General features: G+C 36.3%; 1 protein-coding gene across 1 annotated transcript; it reads right to left on the bottom strand.

The window, feature by feature from the left end:
* Positions 1-1,529: 1,529 nt before the first annotated feature.
* Positions 1,530-17,171, bottom strand: shisa9b (shisa family member 9b). The gene is made up of 4 exons (XM_032588627.1): positions 16,313-17,171; positions 13,755-13,861; positions 5,708-5,848; positions 1,530-3,815 (listed from the first exon to the last, which is right to left on the bottom strand). Exons 1-4 carry the CDS (start codon positions 16,819-16,821, stop codon positions 3,433-3,435), a joined length of 1,140 nt encoding a protein of 379 aa, XP_032444518.1. The 5' UTR covers positions 16,822-17,171; the 3' UTR covers positions 1,530-3,432.
* Between the last annotated feature and the right edge of the window lie 6,483 nt (positions 17,172-23,654).

Consider the following 23,654-nt stretch of genomic DNA (forward strand, 5'->3'; position numbering starts at 1 on the left):
GATTGTATTGAAACACAGCTATCATATTCCAAGTAGGATCTATAAAAGTCAGCAACAGGCAGTAAACCATGAACTCTTATCTTTGAAAACCCACCAAGAAAAGTCTTAATTGTTTCTTTCGTGGTGGTTACTGGGCCCTTGGGTGTGTATAATGCTAGGCTGCACATAGCCTGGTTTTTAGCCTCTATAAATTAGGTTCCTGTACACATGTAAGAGCTCTGCCATTTTAATTCAACACTGCCATCCACTGGTGGATTGTTGGACAGTGTTCTATTTGTGTGTAATTTGGAATTATATCTAAGAAATATTTCCAAAACATAGTTGCTCTGTGGCCTTTCAACTGTTAAGGTGCTGCTGTTTGGCGCAGTTCTGAACCCTTGTGCAGCCTCATGCGTTGACAGCCAAGGAACCTCAACACCCCTGCAGTGGCTATTAATAACAGTTGGAGCTCACAGTCAATTGCTGCTTTCTAGGAGGAGAGAGAATAAAATGGCTTTGTCTTGACATCTGTAAGATACTGGAAGTTAGCCACAGTTTGGTAATCAAGTATAAGATCAGAGCAGATGATGACCCAGTTCAGCTTTGTGGGGCAGTAAGGGACTCAGATTTTATGTATTTCATTACCAAAAAGCAAAAAATATACATATGATGAGGATATTTTTAATTAGATTTCATTTGTAAAAAATTGTGAACTTGTATCCTAACAGGCAATATCCACTTTGATATGTCTATGTCCTTTGTTCCTGTAAGCAAATACAACAATAACATAGCATATTCTTATAATAACATTATCATATCTTATTAGGATTCCATATGATGACCCAATGCAAAGTTGTGCATTTGTGTAGCTGTAAAGTAAAAAATGTAGAACTATTCAATATATATGAATACCTTTGGAAGACACTGTGATCAATACAGTATGTTTGCTGTGTCATGTTAATATTTCATTGATGACGACAGTTATTTATCTATATTTTCTACTTAGCACTCCTTATGATCTGCCATTATATTGTACTGAACCAATTATGTTGAATTTCATAACTTGTAAATGTGAGTCAACAAATTAATTTGCTATAGAAGGCAAATACAAACATTCAATTTTATTTGTGTCAGTATGCCATGTGTTCCTATTGCAAGCAACCACTTTCATAGGAAAACAAAACTTGAGGTTTATGTATGTTGTCCTTCACTGGGACTTTACAGTTTCACTCTGACCCACTTAAGAAGCCTGACCCAAAAACATGATTTGAAGAAAACTACTGTGCTTGAGCTTGACATGCTTAGACTTTTCCAAAACTGGTAGGAGAGCATTTTATTTGTATTTTTTTTTATTCACTTGAGTCTATATGCACCTGTTGTGCCCACAGTAAAAAAGCTAAGATAGAAATTGTCAAGCCAACATAAAGTTTGTTCTGGTATTTTTTTGTGTTGAAAGAATCTTAAGCCTCAAATAAACCTCTCTAGCCCATGAAAGGAAAAGCTTTATTAATTTCTCAATGTTTTAGCAAGAGGACTTGACAGCTCATCAATCAGAGCCTCTCACTGTTTTTATTATAGGAACACAAAACAAGCTTTCCCTGTTCTACTGAATGGCCACTTAACACATTGTATAGAAATGCGATAAATGTTAGATAATTGCAAACCATTTTAAATATTTATGTTCAGATCAACAAATATGACATGATAATGTGGATTTGATAAACCCTTAAGAGCCTTGTTGTTGACCCTGTTGGCAGAGATGACCTGCAGTGTGGAACCCATTAATGGAGTAATTTCAGTCTGACATTTAAGGCTTTTGTTTGCTGTAAAATAGATTCCCGCTGAGCACTTTAGTAGACGACGTGTGTTTCAAACCATTGAAATCAGCCAAGCCAATTGCCTGGTTTTATAAAACAGAAAATTTTATAGAAATTATTGACAAGGATTTCAGTCTTGCTCAGAAGATGTATGTTCATATGAAGTTGAGGGCAGACATGACAAACTATATATATATATATATATATATCATATAAAATGAAGTTTTTCATACTGTCTTGACACAATAGGTATGGTGACATAATGAATCCATTACCATGTATATATCAAGTTCCATAGTTCTGCTTCCAGTGTACATGCCGGCTCAATTTGACTTTCTGAAAGCTGTTTTTTTTTCTATTAAGTTATTACTCTAATGTCAAGACTTTCAGAACCGAGCACACAGCTGTTGCACACCGTCTGACTGAACTGGGTTACTGTGCTGATTTAATTTCCAAAGGGAACAACCTTGTTGGTTGGAAACATGGTTTGCTAATTAACAAAAATGTCTCCTGGCATTTTTTAAAAATGACAGAGCTCCCAGAGGGTTGATAAAACTTCAGTTATGATTGAGAACCGGAATGTAAACAGAAGAAATAAGCAGTAAAATTCCAACATTTTAAATTATTCAATAAAAACAAAAGTAGAGGGATAAACAAAGCTGCTAAAACAAATCCTCAAACAATTACATTCCCCATGTAATAACGCATTACACTTATTTACTGAATACAAAAATTTCAATGTTTTTTTGCATTTTTCTTTATTGTTAAAACCCAACAATTTTAACTGCTGGACAATCTTAAACCAAAAATAAACATCTTTTTTAAGCGACACAAGAATCACAAGTTTTCAACAGACCTTTTAATGTGTGTTGAGCCATTTAAATCAACAATAGCACATTTACAGACTGAGTCCTTTACATTTTAAGAACACTATGATAGACCTGGAATTCTCCAAACAAACACAAAACCTTTCACGCCAGTTTTCCAATGTTTGTGACACTATTTAAATCAACAATTACAAGGGTTTTCCTTAAATGTCTACAGTTCCTGCATGAGGTGATAGTTTAGCAAGTTGTGAATTGCATTTCAAATTGAGGTAATGCTTTAGAGGGCTCATAATTAGAACATGACAGCCATGTGAAAAAAATAATCCTGCACACTCTTAGTTTAGGATTAGTTTCTAAGTCTTTTTTTAGACATAACCTTCAGGTGACACATTTAATCAATAAACAGCCACAGGCTAGTTCAATTTGATTGGATTATCTTTCAACTACACATTAGAAAATACAGTACAGTCTCCTTGAATATTTCAGTAGGTACTTGTGACTGTAATTAGTGTCTCACATCCCAACAATGTGATAAGTAAGTTCTGCAGCTTTAGTAGTGAGATTATATGAGCATCAAACACGACATTTTGATTACAGTGCCCCCATGAGGCTCAACGACATACTCAGGGCCCTGTCACAGTACACATCAGCTATAGATGGCATCTTTCTACCCGCTTCCAAAACAAATGCATTTAGTACAGTCCATGCTGTTTCCTTGCAACCCCACTCACTGGCAGCAGTTACAGCATTTCTTTTTTTTCCCTTTATTATTAATTCAGGCTTATTTTGAGCCTGAATATGGCAGACACTCATACTGTCACTTCTGTCTTACTGTTGGTGACAAAGTAAGGTTGTGGAGGCATGTAGCGGGAGCTATGTAACTCTTTCTCTGTGATGCTGGGCTTCATTTGGCCATAGCTCTGTCGGAGCCCCAGCATGTCTTTGCTTTGCCAGGATCTCAGCCCCCCTGGGCTGACTGCTATGTTGGAGATGTGGGACAGTGACTGGGAGCTGTGGCTCCTGTGGCTTTTGTACTTGTGTTCGCTGTGCTTCATAGAACGCTGTCTGGGTGGGCTGTAAGGATTTGGAGGCTCTGGCTCCATATCCACACTTTCCATTGGAAGGCTACCCTTGGCTGTCATCTCAATCGCTTGCCTGCGGCTGCTTTGGTAGTTGTCATTTGCTTTCTCTGCTAAAAATGGGGAAATAATAAGATAAGATTATTATTCAGCTGTCATTCTTCAATAACTGAACCATGTATCACATCTTACTGTGCCCTGCAAAAGCACAGATGCTCCCTGAACTTCACATTTTGTCATATAACAGTCATAAGTCTTCAGTATATTTCATATCCTAATTTTATATCCTAATAAAAAGATCAAACATGCTTTATCCATTCAGCCCCTTTTACTTCTTTACCTCTAAAAAAAACCCCACTACAACCATCTGCCTTTAGAGTTGGGTTACAGAACAATATCCCAAGCTTTGATCATCTCACTCAGCTCTGTTCAATTAATCTCAACATGAAAAACGTATTGTATAATTCATGCCCTTATTGAAAGATGAACAAATGCCCAGAGCTATACTAGAAAGAAATCAACACTCACACATGCTGCCCATCCAGTCTGACTGAGCTTAAGCTACTTTGCAAAGAATAGGTTAAAAAAAGTTTCTAGATTAGCAAAGCTGAGATATATCCACAAAAGCCTTGCAGATATTTCTTCTGTGAAATAGGGCCATTGATTAATGATGGCTAAACACATGCACAGACACACTTTTCAAATTTTTATTTGTACAAAATATTGAAAACAATGTATCATGTTTCTCTCTCTTTACAATTATGTGCTACTATGAGTTGGTTTACCTAATGAAGTTCCACCACCTTAACTGTCAGCAGTGTCCTCATGGACCCATTAACTTACATGTAAGGATGTCTGAAGTTTGTGGATGCAACATGACAAAAAGTGCAAAACTTCAAATACATAATACTTTTGAACTTCACTGTAGGAGTAAATCTTCAGTAATTACATAAGTACATATTTCTTTAATGCGTAGATTATTAAAATGTTAGCACTGTTGGAAATCCTGACATACTTTCCAAACATTTACATGCTCTGCATAATGATACATTGTCTCTGAATCAAGCTTTTTTAACATTTTCCTTTCTAATCAGTTTCTATGATGGTACTATGATGAATGGGCAACAAATACGGATGAGGTGCTAGTGTGAACATTTCAACACTTCCAAGATTTTATTGGGTTTAGAGTAAGACTTACGAAGACTGAACTCAATGTACTAGGTTTGGTAGCATTGTTTAAATTCAGGTATAATATTGGCCAAAATGCTTTCTCTATAGGTACAGTAGCTACTTTGTTTCGGTTTATGATGGTTACTGTGCTGTTCTATTTGCTTACGTGGCAGTTAAAACAAGTACCATCTCTATTTTTGTGGATTGAGAATGTAATACAACTTCCCCCATATCTAACATTTAGAGAAAGATATTTTTAAATATTTTGCAATTGAACAGTTTCCAAGTATCTTAAAATCCTTGACCTAATTAGTACTTTATTCTATTAACTTATTCTATTATTAATACATTTCTGTATCTTCATGTTTAAAGCTCTAAATCGACAGTATCCAAATGTAAAGAAAAAAAAAGATCGAGTGGCTTACTGAGTCATGGAGATGTAGATGTTATTTTGTTCGGATGATTCTTGATGGCAGACTTCAAATTAGCACAAACCTGCTACTATAAATAAGCTCTCTGTTTCTTTCTATCCTGACATTGATGGACTATGGATTAATTTACAAAGACTGCTGCAAAGCAAAGACTCAACTCCAAGGCTTTAAATAAACTGCATTTGTACTTTGGAGAAATGTTGTCCTTGTGCACAAATACACGGCAAAATAAATCACATTAAATGTTCTTGCAGTTCACTTGTCTAACACATCATCCAAGGCAGATGACTTTATTAATCTATGTATCAACATTTTCTTAGAAAGCATGTAACATCTCCCTAATTATATCAACAGATAAATCACAGCTGTTGTTTTTTTGTTTCACATAATAAACTACTACTTACCCACAGCCTTCAGAGTGTTGTACTTGTTGAGATCCTTGAGTGGGGTCTGTTGTTCATATGGGCTGGTAATCTGTCCCACTGCTGGATATGGCTGACCTACCAAAGTTGGAGACTGGGCCACATTGTTCATCTGATTGCTGTCTAAAAGAAGAGAAGCACAATTCTTAACAAAACATCCTCCAGCATGTCCGGCAGGTGCAGGACTAAAATTGATTCTATCCCATTGGTTACATTATGAGTACCTCAGTAATTTTGTACTCATATTTCAAAATGATTTACATTTTTCTTATTTGACAGTGTCACATTTTCCTGAAGAAGGCTTCTTTGGAGACCCAGCTGGAAAATCTTGACTGGTCTTTGTCGCACTGAACTAATCCTATAGTAGACATCTGGTAAATTAAGGGGTATACAGCAAATAGACTGGTACCCTGCCTCCCTGGCATGGCAGAAGGAACAGATGTTCAGAGTGTCCTCTCTTCTCAGTTTAATGAAGAATAGTTTAACATTTTAAATTACACATGGCTCCTTAGGGACTCCACAACAGACCTGCTGGTATCAGGTAAGAAAATGTGATATGAAACAAAAATTTTTAGCAACGTATTAATGATAAGACGTGTGATAAGTAATAATTTTTTTCTACTCAGGACTTGCTGCAGAGATGGATTCTGGGTAGAGGTTAGCTTAAGCAGACATAATAAAAAAATACATTTCAATATCAAAAACTAGTTTTGTTCAGCAGTTACTGGTAACTAAACAACTCAATTGTGTGCCATTATAGATTCTTCATGACAAACAAAATTGTTCTGCTGCACTAACAACAAGCCTAATGAAGCTGTACAGTATATTGTTGAAATTGGAATACAGACTATGAACGAATAACATGCACACACCTGTCACTTCATTAGTTACATCTGTTCAGTTGCTTGTAAACAAAAATTGGAAATTAGCCACTCGCATGGCAGCACTTCCATGCAGTTAGACATCTCAGCATTGTGAAGGCCACTTGTTGAAGTACACCAGAATGGGGAATAAAAAAAAATTAAATGACATGGAATGTGTTATAGTTTTCTTGTGTCAGATAGGCTGGTGTGAATATTTCAGAAACAGCTGATCTTCAGGGATTTTTAATCACAACTATGACGAATCGGTTAGAAGAGAATTGGCAGACTTGTTTAAGATACAAATCCTACAGCAGTCCAAATAACCACTTACTACTACCAAGACTGTTCAAAATAATTTCCCAACATGCTGAAACTTGAATTAGACGGGTTAAAGCAGAAAAAGACCACACTCAGGTATTACTGTTGGCAGATAACAGGAAAGTGAACCTGCACAAGCTCACAATAATGGAAAATAATAGACCAACTGACTGTTGTCACATAAATCTTGATTTTTAGCAACAACATTTAGATGGTAGAGTCAGAATCTGGCATAAATAACATGAAAGTATGGATCAAGGCCTGCCAGTGGCTGCAGCTGGTGATGCAACGCTGTAGGGGATATTTTCTGACACATTTTGTGTTAGCGATATTGCTGACCATCTCCACAGTTTTCTCGACAAGTTAGTGTGATCAGTGTACCCATCTGCCACAAAGCAGAAATCATCTCACACTTGTTTGAGATTTTTTATTTTGTTCACTTTTGCTGCTTTAAAAGTGCTTTTAAATAAAAGTTGGCTTGGCTTGTTTTCCTAAGCTCAGGAATGAGTTCACTGTGTTCCAATGGCCTACACAGCCACCAGTTCTCAAACCAATAGATAACCTTTGGAGTGTAGTTTAAAAGAAGATTGGCACCACAGATATACAGCATGCAAGACTGTGGCAACTGTTTGATGTAGTTGTGACAATGTGAACCAAAAGCTCTGACACATATTTCCTTGTTGAGTCCATAAAGAATTAAGGTTAAAGAAACAGGTTCAACCTGTATGAACTGGACAAATAAGCTTCTATGACCCTTCCAGCAGTTCCAGGTAAAGATCCACTGTTGCATGGAACACACTGTTCTTCCTGAGAGAGCTCTTCAGAGGTTTTATGATTTGTTGGAACCTCCTTTCCAACATCCTAGAGCAAGTTTTGTCCTGCAAGTTTGAAGATGTGTCCTGGCCTAACACACCTGACTCAAATGGGTAATTTACATCTTCAACCTGATTCAAGTTGTATAGTTCTTACTGATTTAATAAGTGTTGCTGGTGTGTTGAACCAACGACACTTCTAAAGTTTGCAGGACATTGTCCCTAGAAGATTGGAGTTTGACAGCACAGAGTGAGATTTCTCAGCGAGTTCAAGAACTCTCTGATCCCATTTTCTGAAAATGGAACAAGTTGCGACTTTGACAACTTATCCCAAGTTGTCCTTCTCCATAATCTGTCTGAATTTCACATTTTTGCTTCTGCAAGCACAGGAACCACAGTTCTTCTGGATGCTATTGTCACCTATTTCCTTATGGATAACATGACTTAAAGGATTATCAGTAAACACCTGTGCTCCCTCTTTGCCAGTGTGTCCAAGGCATACTGCTACAGGACTGATGTTACCTTACAAAATTGGTAATAAACGTTTTGGCACAATTTAAACTGGCACTATAGATCACCTTGCATACCAACACGGTGTTTGTTTTGAACCAATGATCAATGTGGTAATAGATTAAAACAACAACAACAAACAGTTCACATCTCTTCCTAAATACAAAATTGGATCTGTTTCACTAATGGTATTGTGTGTTACAGCTTAGGAGCCGTGTGGGATCAGAAAGGGTACCAATCAGTTAGTTAACAGCAAGCAGCAAGGTCTCACTATTATTGTTGATATCTTTGCAAAGTTATAAAGAAGCTGAGTCCAAAAATCTTTGGTCTAGAAAGTGCTCTGATTAAAAACAGATTACTAATAAAGAAAATAGGTTAATTAGGCTCTTATTCCCTTTTGGTCAGCAAGAAACTTTAATAATGTGCTAATTAATTTGGAAAGTCTCAAATTATCAATGCAGTCTTACAAAATAATGTAAGGGACATTTTTAACAATCTTCTCACCACACCTTGACAAATGGTGTCTCCTATGCTGTTGTATCACAGCAGCTTCTCTCTGTCAGTCCTATTTTATTTATTTACTACACTATCATCTGTCCTGCACATAACTAATTTTAGCTTCTAATGTTCACAATATTTTTTTCTTTCCATCATTAACCAAAGCTCATAATAAAATATGTAGGACAAGCCACTCTCAGCTTCGCTACCTTTTTCAAAGCACAACCTCTGTGTTACGTTTGTTGAGGCTTTTCTCTATTCTGAATGCATCACAAACTTAAGTGAACTCAGCTTTGGTGCAAAAAGAGCAACTCTTGGCTGTAAACAATTCTTGGTCTGAAGTTTCATGATCAACAATGCCGTATAATCTAATCAATACAATCTCACCCACACTAAAGATTTTATCACAAGTCCTGTGACCTTTTTATTTAAAAACAGACATCTATCCTATCTGTGTTAAATTTTCAGGTTATTTTTTGAGTTTACTGACCTGTTTCCATTTCATTAGTAAGTGGGCCATGAACACAGGCTCTCATTTGGTCTGTTCTCTTTAAAATGACAGTTTTAATCCTCTTTAGGACACAAAGTAATACATGATTTCTAAATTATTTAACCAGTATTTTTATTCTATTCCACATCTTTGCCAAAAAGCTTGGATGCATGATTTTAAAATAAGAAAAAATAGTGGTGCATGTTCCTCCAGTTTCCTTCTGTGCGAGTTATTTATTTTATTTTTTTCAACTATTTTCAGGTCATCTCCACAAAAATTCATTGTGAGCTAAGCCACTCGAACACTTATCCTCCCGTTACAATCAAAACTACTGTACACGCTTATAAGCAAAATTATCTAAACAACTACCATCTGTTATCAAATGCCTTAGAAAAGTTGTTCATAATATTTTTGTGACTTGATCTTTTTATAGCCTGACTTGTTTCTGAGAACATCTTGTATGAAATTGTTTATGTCTAATATTTATCTGACAGTGTTGGCAGCTTTGTGTCAGCTGTTTGGGGGAAAAGAAGGCCACTTTTGGAGACTTGTGAGATTGAAGATTCCATGAGCGATGGAGAAAATAAACAGGTTTACACTTAAGACACTAACACCTCCCCTGAATCTCATAAAATATTTAAGGGGGTATTTTGGGAGTTGAATACTGTGCAATAAATAGAACAAGGAGAAAGGACCTCTAATTTACAGGCGACTTCTTTCAAGTTTGTAATTAAGATGATGTTTTTTTCTTTCTTCTAGTCAATATCGCCTGACTTTAGAACTTTGCGTCTTGAGGAATTGGTCTATGACTCAGCAGCATACAGAGCAATGTGTTAGGCATTTTGTTTATGCCCAGTGCTATTTGGTCAAGCTCTGTGTCAGAATTCTTATGCTGGCTGTCCAAGTGACTTAAGTGCTTCCAACACATTACCCTGTACTACTCAATCTTGTTCACATTTTGTTACAAAGGAAAACTTTTGACAAGCCAGGGATATGAAACATTCTAAAACAAATTCAGGTTAAAAAACAATTTACAGGGTTTGTGCATCTCCCAGATTATTGTTTAATCCATCATCTAAAATTACTTAATTGGGTCTGGAAGAAAACCTTAAACCGGGTTGAGATTGACCTTTCCACAGGACAATGACCCTAAATATACAGACAGATCTGCAATAGATCTGGTTTAGATCAAAGCACAGTCATGTAGTAGAAGGTCCCAGTCAAAGTCAAGGCATAAATCCAACATAATAATTGATGCACCACCCCAAATTGTTGCTTTTGTATCATATCACTATGTCAGACTCATTCTGTGATGCCGGCTCACCTTTATTCCTCATGACTATAATTTTCCAGATGGAACCAATCAGGAGTTTTTTTTTCATTGGTCGCATTTAGGACTGAAGGTGCAATTTGATATATAAAACAAAAAAACAGCATAATTGAAAAGTTCAAAAATGGTCATCAAAAGTTTTTAAAATGAGTCCAGGAATGGTTCGCCGTCATGTATCCATGTAACCCAGATTCAGGGATAGTTCTTGTTCACCACGTCATTATTCTGCCGTATATTGTGTTCAGAAACAATTATACACCTTGAAACTTTAGAGGGACACAGATGTTGTAGTTCATTTGGCACATATTTGGCCAATGCTCATATGGGCACATACCTAGATCAGCTTTAGATATTAGTTATGTGCTAGAAAGAGATAGGTACACATTTCTGCACCATTTTTTCCAGTGAGTGCATGTACAAACCACATGCAGACTCAATGTTTACATTGCTAGAAGACTGTTTCTTTGTATTTCAGTGGTTGCACCTATTTAATAAGTTATCATTGTAGTGAAGACGGAGCTTAAATCTTTTTAAATGACAAGTTATCAGAAAATTAGAAGAAAAAAATAAATTTTTAATCACTGTTTAAATTGTCCACGCTGAACTTTACCTTACAACTATCTTCCCTTTAGATTATATATCACATACAGACATTTTTCAGTATCTTTTTCTCAGTTGTCATCAAAGGTTATGCAGCAGTAATATGCCTCTATATAGAAGTGAGAAAATGGCCTGTCATACATCGATGGACAGATGGCAGTGAGTGAAGACTTTGTTCTCTCTGGCTGACTCCTGGAGCAAAAAGATACTCCACCTCTCAGCTGTTCCGTGTAGATGGGTATCTGATCAGATGTAAACATGGCAGCACTAGAATGACTCATAAAACCTGCATTACTCAAGTCTAAAGACAGTTGTCCATTCTGTAAGAATGATGAACAAAGATTGTGCCTCTAAGTCCCTGCTATAAAGTATCTCCAGAAAATAATTACTACTCGTCTATATTTTTAGAAAGCACACCAGTACAGTATTGAGTACAGTATTGATCAGTGTGGAAACAAATATCATCTTACCTTCTAACCTCCCAAGAATTGCTGTCGAAAGAACAAATGTACCACTGAAACGCATTCAAACTAACTTCAACTGGCTCTCTAAGACAAGGTCATGAAATCCTTAATTTATTTAGTGTTATAAATTCTTAAATAAACATAAATAATGCCTGTTAGCAGTTAAATAATTGTCACGTCACATTTATAACAAATCATTTTTGTTTTATTTGCATTTACAAATATTTGTGTAAATAGGGTTTGCCTTTACTGAAGTAAAATTTTTTGGCTGTAGTTTTTTTTGTTGTTGATGATGATGATGATGTTTGTTTACAAATAGAAAAATTTACATGTTATTTCTACGGTTTTATCTATCCATTGTTTATGCCAGCTGATGCCTATCTACTGCTGTCATTCAGCGAGAGGCATGGCATCCATTGTCCATCCAGACAAACAACCATGCACACACACACTCACATACAGACTCCTGAAATAATTAAACTTATTATTATTAAAATATTACTATTATTTATAAAATAGCAGCTAGAATTTCTTTAAATTTCCGCTAAACCCAGGACATAATAATTAAACCAGAGATAATTTTGTTTTGATTGTTTTTGTTCATATGGGCTAGTATTGTTTTAATTTTTGGCAAAAAAGAAGTGCTGCTTGATTGTGTATTTAAAAGAAAAAAAAAAACACTTTTCAATGATATTGTTGAAAAAATGGGATTTGTACCATGTGGGACTCTTCAGCAGATTGGCAGCGCAGATTGGAGAGAAAAAAAAAGAACTCTGCATGTGCACATCACTGTAGGTGTGTGTAGGCGTTGATGCTGATGAATGAAAGAACAAGGCTGCACTAAAATGCATGAGGCCGTGGCCTACAGTATTGGCTAAGAAAGAGTTCTAGGCTGTCACTGGTAATTAGTGTCTGTGCTTGGTAATTTCTGATGGCATGACTAATGCGTTCACCAGCCTTCAGGATTTTTGATTGGGTGTTTTTGTTTTTCCATCACTTTGGATTTGATGAAAATTTCAGGCGAGGCAATCAGATCTGCAGTGTGGTGATTATCTAATATTTTTTAACAGTCAGAGATTTTATGACTGGTGAATGTTTTTTCTTGTCTTTTGTCAAACTTTTGAAATTATTTAGCATGGCAAGCATAATAAATGATGGAAGTTTATTTTTTAATAACAGCATGGCAAGTAGATTAATTAATTTGCAAAACATGATTCTTTTTTTTTTTTTAAATCTAAGGCCCCGATCATCTAACATTTATCCGTAGTTGGTATTAGCTTAACATTTCGCTCAACTTCTAAGTAAAATATTGGCTCTTTTCTAATCTCATTCACAAATACAACTAATTACATCCTCACTCTAGTTTTTACTATTTTATGGAGTACAATATTCAACCAGAATGTTACCATTTTTGTTTTTGATTCTGATTTAGACTGTATTTGTCATTTGTAGTTTCACACAATTCCAGCTGCTCAGGAATGCGTGTGCAGAATTTGCCAATCAAGCATAAATTTAACGCAAAATAGAATAAGACATCTAGACTAAAGTATAAAGGACTTAACACTGTTATGGTTAAAATAAAGAAATGATGCACTTAAGAGTAGAAAGAATCATGTACTTGAAACTGTAAATATTCATTGAAAGTAAAAAATATTGTCTGTGTGTTCCATGTTATTTCCATTATATAGACTTTAAGTTTCCCATCAGTCTGCCTGGCAGAAAAGAGACTGTGGTAAAACCTGCTCTTATGTATGATTATGATGTCTGCACTGCTTTTCCCTAAATTGTATTGTATTGTATTGGCTGCCTAGTTGTGTTTGTTGAGAAATCTGGCTTCAGATTTTCAATAAGTGCACAAAGTAAGTTGAGTTTTTTTTTTCTATAAGACAATCAAAAGACTTGATCGACATGTTTTTGCATCCATTCTGAGATTAAAGTAAACTGCAAGTCATGGATTCTGTTTAATTCCCTGCCAGATTTTCTGCTTGTGGTTTTCATACAAACATAATTTGTCTGAACTAATAAAAAAGACTGAGAAGTAATAATGGATCAAGAGCACCGAAAGCATGGTGCTCCCAAACAAATACACTTAGAGGAGCTCATTGCCTTTTCAGAATCTGTATGGCAGCAGGTCCACTACTTACGGAAATTGTCAAGTGCCAATCTTGTTTGTAGGTTCTCATAGTGTTGACTCAGACCAATGTCATCTGTATCTTCTGAAGCAGGATGGCGGATCACATGTGCAAGAGCTCTGAAGAGATAAAGAATACTTTAAGAGAGGTTGTAATTATGTACATAAATGCAGAAAAACTCTGTCTGCTGCCCACCACAGAAAATTAAACATTAAAAATAAAGACTATGAAACCTCTAATAGTGTTGACCTTCCTTTCAAACTTCTAGTATGTTAATACAGAGTTCATGGTCGACTCAGTTACTGCAAAGTGCTGGAACCCGGTAGCTGCAAAAGAGCCCAAATCTTCAGCCTACCATCAATTTGGTTCAAAATTAGTATGAGGTATTTATTGATATTTGTCAAGTCATGTGGTTAATTTCAGATGCAACTTAGCAAACGTACAAGTTACGCTGTCATATTCTTTTTACAAAAGAAGCATATTGTTCTTGAAAACCCTTCGAAGCCACCCATACTCAATCAGTCTTTGTCTATTTATTTTGTCTTGTGCATTAAAATTTAACATGCTATCAACTTAAACCTTTAGAGTCTCTTGGGCTCCTGCAGTTTCTCTGAGCAATGCACAGTCTGATCTTTAGGTGAATTTTCTAAGATGTCTACTCCTGGGATGACTGCCAATTGCACAAAATATTTTGTTTCATAAATAATATTTTTAATTGTAAATGCTGGACTTCAAATAGTTGGCAAATATCTTCTTAACCTATCCAAGATGGCTGTACAGGAATGGTTGCTCCTTTAAGGTAATCTGTGTTGTCTTTCCCTCCTGACATTGTGGTAACACAAGCCTATGTTCCAGATCAGAAAGTTCCCATTGCTTTTATTGTACTGATCACACATGCTACTCATTACTTAAGTGCATATGATTAGCAGCACTAGCAGCATATTTCCTGTTTATATTCCATGGAAACAAGTAGATGTTTACCATGACTCTATAGAGGATATTTGGTTTATATAATGCAACTTAGCTGTAGGTTTCTTTCAGTCTTCTCTGTTCCTAATAAAGCTTCATACCACATAAGTTTGTCATTTGTGGTAAGTTGAGTTGTAAATATCAGCTATGTTTCACATAACTATGAAATAATCAGTGGTTGCAAATGTTATTTTATAAAAACGTTTTTCCCATTATTATTCTGTCAGTACTGTCCATCAAATTACTAAAGAGCTTCCTTATCATACTTATACCTCTCTAAGTAAACACGATCCTCAAATATTCTGATTACCTCGAAGTAAAAACGAAACCAAGAAGAAGTTGGGTTCCTCTAACTCCACTCGTCATCACCAAATTGTGATTTTAAAGGACAAAAATGTGTTTCTCCACTTCACTGCGCTGTTGGGCATACTTTAGAAAGATGACCACTATAGACATGTTTGGAACTGTTGTCTCCCCCTCATGACAAAGAGCGTTATTACAAAAAGCACATGATGGCTGGGGAATTACTCAGGACTCAGGTCAGTGTCTGCTGTTCAAATCTAGTCTTTAAGACCATGTAATAATCTGATTGGTCCTTCCATCATAAATAATTATTACATTTATTTACTTTCAAATGCCTAACAGGTTATAAAGAATCGAACCTGCTCTATCAACGATCATATTTTGTTGCAGTCTGCAACACTTCTGAACTCGAATTTTGGAATGCAGTTTGTTTTAATAGATTTGTAATATTTAGAGTCTGCAATGACGACACGGGGTACGTCTCCATCAGCTAAACAATAAGTAAATGTTTGTGTAATTCTAATAAAATATAAATTCACAGGTTCGCATGTGTCACAAACACAGCATTTTATTAAGAAATTGTAAGGATGCAAATATTTCATAATTGATCGCATTGTCTGTATGCAGTATTTGAGGAATCTGTTTAAATCTGCTTTAAGTTAGGCATTTTTTTTTAAATGTGTGGAGAGACTGACCACTAAAAAAAGAGTAAATTTTGAATGTGTTATTTTTGTAAGAGCTTTAGTAAATCTACATTACATGGCATGTAAGTATCAATGATCAATTTTTATGTAAGATTTGAAGATGGCTTCATGTTTATTTGTTTTCAATATCACACTGTTAACCACTCAAAAACATTTGTTCCTTGTTACTTTAAAGTAGAATAATTTATTTAACATAGACTTTGTTTAGTAGGAACTACAGATAAAATCAGTTTTAAAATGGTTGAGTTTTGTGGCTCTTGAATCTTTGAATCCAACTTCAAACCTCTTATTGAATCTCCATCAAACTCTTGAATGAGCTTTGCTTCACAATTCTCTCCGTATTGTGGTTAACTGTTCACTTCTTTCTTCCACTTAACTTCCCAATGGTAATCTGTTTGCAATATGCAGCACTCTGAACCGTCAGCTTCTTTAGCAATGATCTTTGGCGGCTGGCTTCAAATCAGTCTTTCCAAAAAGGCCAAGTTTTGGTTTGGCTAAAACCAAAATATTTCAGCTTACAAAATAGTTGTTTGGCTTTTCGTCGTACTGACAATCTAATTTATTCACACACACCTCTAGATCTGAATTGCGTACCTTGACATATTGTCTCTGTTTGGACGGTGCGTCTTTTCCAAACCGAGCTTGGTGAAAATCCCTATAAGTGCCATAATGGCCACGACCCCGCAGATGACATAGACGATGAGGTTGGTTTTATCCTTGGCGGACTCCAGCGCCACGTCCACTTTTGGCGGGGGTCTGCCGGGTGTCATCCACGGCGGGGTGTCGTAATTCTTACAGGTGGTCTGGTCCAGCCGGGAATTTTTGAACGCACAACAGAACCTGAAGCCACAGGTTCCGCAGCAGTACAGGTAGCTGCCCGTCCTGCACACGAACGGCGGGTCCCACTGACCCATCACGTCGTAATAGCCACGACACTTCTCCTCCGTGTGCGGGGTCTCCGTGGATGCGCTCTCCCCCTCCGCTGACTCGTTGAACCCGGTTACTATCATGAAGTCATCCGCGGTTTGATCCAGCTCGCCCTGCGCGTCACACACCAGAACTTTCACCAGAAAGTAGCCGAGCAGCAACTCAGTCCCTCGCATCGTTGCTTTCTTTTAAAGCCCTTCTTCAAGCCCTTAAAAGGTCTCATAAACCCGGTTGCATCTTCAGTAGCAGTTCTGCGTAAATTCTGACAGACTGATTCCAACCTCCATGCGTAAAAGCTCAGTGCCACCGTGTACGTTATATTCTCACGTTGAAGTAAAACGAAAAGATGCAAAGAGGCAGTTAAGACATCCGAAGGGCAGCGGACTGAAGCAAGTTGCAAAAGAGCATTTTTAAAGCTGTGCCCAAAGATATGCTGGAGGGAGTCAGATACCTCTGAGGCAGCCTCAGTCCACCGAGCGCGTTAAAAACAGACGGAGAGGAGGTGAGAAAGACAAAGCAGACACCGTGATAGAAATTGGGGGAGAGAGGAACAGTAGGACAGAGAGAGAGAGAGAGAGAGAGGGCTGTGCGATAGCTCTAATTACAACCCCTTACAGCCCGTTATTATTGTGCTGTGTGGTAAAAGTCCTCAGCACAGACGATCTGGAATTCAGACAAACCCAAAAGCAAACTAATATATATATATATATTATATATAATATATATATATATATATATATATATATATATATATATATATATATATATATATATATATACTTTTTAAATTTCGTTGTTCTTGTGACAATGACAATAAAGATTTATCTTATCTTATCTTATCTTATCTTATCTTATCTTATCTTATATATACAGTATATATACAGTATATATACACACACAGAGACAACTATAGCTAATGAGAACCAAAAATATGATTTGTCAGAAAATTAAAATTTTCCAAAGATAAATTTGGTCAACTTAAAACTATGTGTATATACTGTACCATGTATGGACTCTATACTTGGTCAGGCCTCCTTTTGCTCTAAGTACTGTATCAGGTTAAAATGGCTTGGAAGAAATTAAGTGGTGATTGTAAGAAGTTTGTCTTCCTCAAGACCAAGCTCTATGAGGTGCTCTACAATGTTATTGTACACAACAATGCTGACTTTGGCCTTGATAAATTGCATTGAACCAGATAGTGATGGCATGACACTTCTGATTTTGCAGAAATGTTGCACGCCAGCACCTAACTTGTTGGCTTTGAGTTTCAATTTGTAGTTTATATGTCAGCAAGATAGCAGGTTAAAAATTATGTGTTTTTGTGTGTTCATTTCATACAGATATAGATCACTGATTATCTACAGAAGGAAACAGATGATGGCAGACCTTTGACAAAGATCGATGTGCTGAAAATGTAGCAAATTATTTTTAGAGAAACATTTTCATCTAAAATTATAATTCTAAGAAGCCACAAGAGTAATCTCTAGCTTTCTGTTTGATGTTGAATTATCTTTTGTATATGAGACCACTTTTATCTACAAACTGCTGTCAAGTGAGTCCTTGCTTACTTTGCTTTTTCTTTTAAACTATTTTTAAAGTTCCCTATAAATAGTGTTCACAGTCTAACCAAGGACAGAATGTCTCATTTATTTTTAACAAGTTAGCTTCAGGACCTTAGTCTTGGTTGTTTGATAAGGCTTTCTTTTTCCTGGAGGTAAGAAATATGTAGCAATAGAATTTTTTATGTTTTGCATCGGTTCAAAATCCTTCATTGGTTTTTTTTATGACATATCGATGTGTCATCACTTTTTAACGGTCATATTAAAATAATGCTGTATAGTACAATTAAGAAAAACTTATTGTTCTCCACATGCTGAGGGTGAACATGATGAACATGGTGAAAATTAAGGAGCTGGCAGAGGATTTCTGCAGGCGCAGATCCACCATACTGACCATCCAGGGAACTGCTTTTACCGTAGTGTAAATGTGCATGTTTCCATTTATCTGTAACCTGCTGCCGGTACACTTGAGTTTCTCCACAGTGGGACAATAAAAGATATTTCTATTATATTCTATTATATTTGGTAATTAGTCACACTTCTCCTGAAATTACTTTTAATGTCCCCTACTTAGTGAACATAGTGAATCTTTTTTATGTATTTTCTACCTCGTTGGAAGAGCGAGAAAATAGATCTAGAAAAGGTGCTGGTCTGTGTTTTGTGGTGCGTTGAAAGCAATAGTATTTCATAGTTGGTTTTCTGTCAAATTTACGGTGTCGTTTCTGAAGCTGAAACTAGGGATTTATGCTGTCACAACTTCTCAGCAGAAATTAGTTACGACCATGTGACAACTGGATGACTCTCTCAGGTAAATCTTTGTCCAAAAGTTAGTCGTTGTATGCCACATTGGGGATGGAGCAGGTGGTTAGACGGAAGAGCTCTATTTCATTTTAGACAGAGACGGAGCCAAAGTGAGTGTTCACACAGTGGGGAATTTTATTATGATCCTGTTTTTTTTGTTGTTGTTGTTGTTTTTAATAAATGAGTGGCACAGCTGACATATGCACTGTCTCCGTGGTAAGATTAAAAGGTTTGTTGCAACCATGTGCTGGAGGAGGTTAGCCTTTAAAAGGACTGTTGGGATTTCTAATAAATATTAAAGGATAACTTCATAAATAGAAAGGGGAATTTATCTTGGTAACTCAATGAAAAATACAAAGTGTATCATGAATAATCATTAAATGCAAAATCATAAATTTCAAATGTATTTTAATTTTGATGTTTGGCTTAGCGGTATTGAAGACATAAAAATGAGCAAATCAAAAATATCGATTAAAAAATAGTTGTCAAATTATAGAGATGTCACATTATGAACCAGATAGTTGTCCAGTCAACAATTGTTGAAGCCCTCCACAAAAAATATAAAAAACACAAAAGGTTATTGCCAAAGAAGCAGAGTGCAGGATCCAGCTACTGTATATCGATGGAAAGTTGAGTGGAAGAAAACATTGTGTAGAATGGGCATCAGGGGATATTTAAGAGGATAGTAAAGTAAAACATAGTCAGAAGTTTGGGAAGAAGGTGTGGACTGTAGCGAGAGTCACTACTTCAAGACACACCACCTACAGATGTATCAGAACATGGACTACAGCTGCCACATATACCCAGTCTTAAGACACACCTGAACATAAACGGCATCTCAACGCGGTTTAGAAAGAATTGTCCAAAGTCCACTTTTCAGATTAAAGTAAATGTTGACATTAATTTGTAAATCATTGTCCCAATGTTCTTGATTGGCCAAAAAACTGACCTGACCTAAACTCCATAGAAAATATGTGAAGTACTTTCAAGAGGAAAAGCAGAGTCACTACTCCTAATATAAATATTCTGAAAAACTCATGTTTGTATTTTAGATTATTGTTTTTTCCTGTTTAGCATAAGCCCCTTTTTTGCATGTTTATCATGTTTAAGCTGCAACCTTTTATTTCAAATTCAGAGGAGTAACAATTAAAATATTCACCTAAAAACTAAGACATTACATCAACACGATGGTATATGATAGATAATCTGATCAGATAATGTTTGTGACATTGTATGTTAATTTATTTAATTGTTTATCTGTATGGATTAGATGAACTAATAGTGTTCGTTCATCTATTCCATCTAACTTTGATTAAATCAACAAATGTGATTCAAATGTAGTTTTGATATTCACTGCTCCATCACATAAGCACTATTACAACAGAAAAAGCAAATAGGGTTTCTCTGAAAAAGATTTTTGACTAAAAAAAAATATCCACCAACAACAACAGGTGTCATGTGATCTCAGTGTCATGGCCTCCACTCACAGCTGTATGAGTCTTGTGTGTTGTCTGTTGTAGGGGTGTGTGTGTGTGGGATGAAACAATCCACTTCACAGAGAGACACTCAAACAAATGTGTGCGACCTCCTGATTTAACTTTCTCAGCCATCTGGTTTCTTTTCATCCTCATCTCTTGATACTGGTTGGATCACTTATGGCTATTGGTCCCTCTGCATTATAATTTCAAGCTCTGGTATTGTCTTTTTAAGGTCTTATCAATATAAATCAAGATATTTTTTTTTTATCCTTCATCGTTGAATCTTAAAATATGCTTAATATTCAGTGATTTAATCTTTTATTGCTCTTTTTAATCACATCTCTGCTCAGACAATCTAGAAACAACAGGAGGCTTATAATGTGTCTGAAATTTAAAGGTCACACCATGAAGTACAGCCAACAATAGGCTTTCAAGGGTTTTTGTGATCTCCACATCAACCTTCATCAAATGCCATGGTGATGCCTCTGCTAAGCTGCTAAAGGATCAATCAGCACTTTTTCCACAGCTCTAGGTAGATTTCTACGCTGAGATTGAAGCCTGTTCGATGTGCAATATCTCAAAAACCCAAAGCTGAACCTTTTGAAATAACCTGAAGCCATTCATTGTGGGGCTGTTCGCCCGTCTCTGCCTCTAAGCGCCTGACATTTTTCCCCTTGTCTTTTTATTCATTTTGCACACAATCAAGATGGAGAGCAGTGCAAAAAAGTTGTCATGGCAACAGAAAAAAAGCCTGAATGACCATGGGCGAGACAAACATGGTGGCGCATAGCGCTGTGCAAAACATTCTACGACTTAAGTACAATGAGATTTCCAAGAGAGGAAAAGTAATGGAGATAAAGTGTAGTTTGAGCCTGAGGGTCACTACTCTGTTGGAAATTAGTGGGATTATCGTCACACTGAGACAGTGGTAATAACGTGAGTTTTGTTCGAGCTGTTAGATGACATTTGGCAAAGCAGCATAATTCTGAGCATGGTTCATCTTGATGGAAGCAGTCTGAATGGTGTCTTTATTTCTCTTCTTAAAAAGTCCTCTTACATTGATTAGGCCATTCAGTTGTCTGGAAAGGCTTGACAGATAATAACGGTTTAAAGATTTTTTTCCAAGTCTGAGAGCCTGAGTAATAAAAAAAAAATAGATATATATTTATTTTTCTATTTTCTCAAACCAAACATGAGCTGAATTAAATCTGATTAGTAGCTGAGAGGGATAAAAAAATGACTTCCTATTAGAGTCTGGACATAACATATTGTTATGGATAGAAGATGAAATTTAAAAACATAAAAACTTAACTTTTAACTCTTTAACCCAAGCTTTAACCGCAAGATAAAGAATACAAAATGGTAAATAGCTGTGTTATAACTTAATAATTTTCTGGCTTAATAAAAGTTCCAGTACAGATGTGCACAACTACTGAACAGAGAAATTAGTCTTATATTCTACAGATTTATTGGATACCAGATGTTGCAGAAGAAGAGAATAAGTGAGTTTTGCTTCTTTAGACTTAAAATTGGGGCTATGTTCTATCCAATTAACAAGCACTGTCCCTGTTTCTACCTACAGTGGAAAAAAAATTAATAGGATTTAAGGAATAAGCAGATAGGAGATAACAAAGATTGCAAAGAGATCAGAATGAGGGAGAGTCGGGATGGAAGGAAAGTGACACATAATGCTGAACTGGTGAATGGGGTTATTAAAGGTGTGTTTGAAGCAAATTCATTTAGAGGTGCTAGAAGTTTGTACATCTCTTTTATTGTTTTTTTTTGTTTGTTTGGGTTTTTTTTGTACATTCTTCCAAACTTGATCCGACGGTAGATCTGGTCCTAAAATAGCTCAACCAAGCAAATGATGTCTTTGAGGTGACATACAGTAAGTCATGTGTGCTTCAAGAGCATGCAGGTGGGATTGTGGAACCAAAAGGCCGAGGCGACCAACTCAGACCCTCGATCTGAAATTTGAGATCTAAGCTGCTTAAAAGAAAAAAGTTGTTGTGCACGACCTTCAGCGTGTTATCTGCTCCAGATTAGATAGACAGATATTATAAGGTTATCAACCATCTCTGCTCTTTCTACACCTATGAGATCTGCTGCTGCTGTCTGTATTTTGGATCAGATCACAAATCAAACTTGTTCTGCAAAGCCATTTTTGTCAGGATCTGTATTTTTCTGTGTTTATTTAGAGTTTTCTGTGTCCTTACGTCTCTTCGTTGTCCTGTTCTCCCCTTGATTGTTCCCAGGTGTGTCTCGTTCTGTGATTACCCTCCCGTGTATTTAACTCCACCTGTGTCCCTTGTTCCTCGTCGGGTCCTCGTCTATGTCAACGTCAATGTCCAGTCTAGTCGTCCTCAGTGTTTCCTTGTGCCTGCTGCTTGTTACTGGACTTATTTACCATTAAAATATCATTTTCATCTTACCTGGGTCTACAGCGTCTGCCTCACCACTCCACCACACCGCTTCATGACAATTTTACCTTTACACGTCATATTGGCAACAGGTTTGTGACTACTTCCTAAACTGGGTCAGAGGAATAATAATGGGAGGTCGACTTCACCTCCTGATGATTCGCATAGGCATAAAGGACATGATGATCTGAAAGTCAATGGTTTTCTCGTATTTAAACTCTCAAATTTGCAATCCGTTTTGAGTGAAGTTCACTCATACTTATGTATATTTCTGTACGTTATTCATAGAGGAAGTAGCATGGCATTCTCAAAAACCAGAGCTGCATGAATTATATATATTGTGTGAATCTGTGTTGTTCAAACAGCTGCTAACTTGGCAAAAAGCAGCTTTGGGATGTGAGAACTGATCCTCTATTCTAGTAAGGTGACCTTTTTTGCAAATAACTTCTCATCAAGTAAAATCACACATCTTTGATACAGTTTGATTTTGCACACGTTTCTTTTTATTCCAGTAAAGTATTACAGATTTGTAATGTAAATATGTATAAACACTATGCAGTTTCACAATCTGATACTTTTTTAGCTTCAGTTGATGCTTTCTATGCACTAAGAGCCAAACAATTAACAATCTACACTTGAGCATTAGAAACATCCATTATTTATCAATGACACCATTATAAATGTGATTCCCTCCCTGATACAATCAGGGATTGTTCTTCCTTGTAAGGTCTGGCCCTGAAGTTTCTTTTTG

This window comes from Xiphophorus hellerii, chromosome 16, assembly GCF_003331165.1.
Source record: "Xiphophorus hellerii strain 12219 chromosome 16, Xiphophorus_hellerii-4.1, whole genome shotgun sequence".
Classification (NCBI taxonomy): domain Eukaryota; kingdom Metazoa; phylum Chordata; class Actinopteri; order Cyprinodontiformes; family Poeciliidae; genus Xiphophorus; species Xiphophorus hellerii.

Bases quoted from the DNA above. Each gene is read 5' to 3' on its own strand.
- shisa9b (XM_032588627.1), bottom strand. From the start codon at position 16,821: ATGCGAGGGACTGAGTTGCTGCTCGGCTACTTTCTGGTGAAAGTTCTG. The intron at 13,862-16,312 runs GTACGCAATTCA...TTATCTCTTCAG, and splicing joins AACAGAGACAATATGTCAAG to AGCTCTTGCACATGTGATCC. The intron at 5,849-13,754 runs GTAAGTAGTGGA...CTCTTCTTTTAG, and splicing joins ATTGGCACTTGACAATTTCC to ACAGCAATCAGATGAACAAT.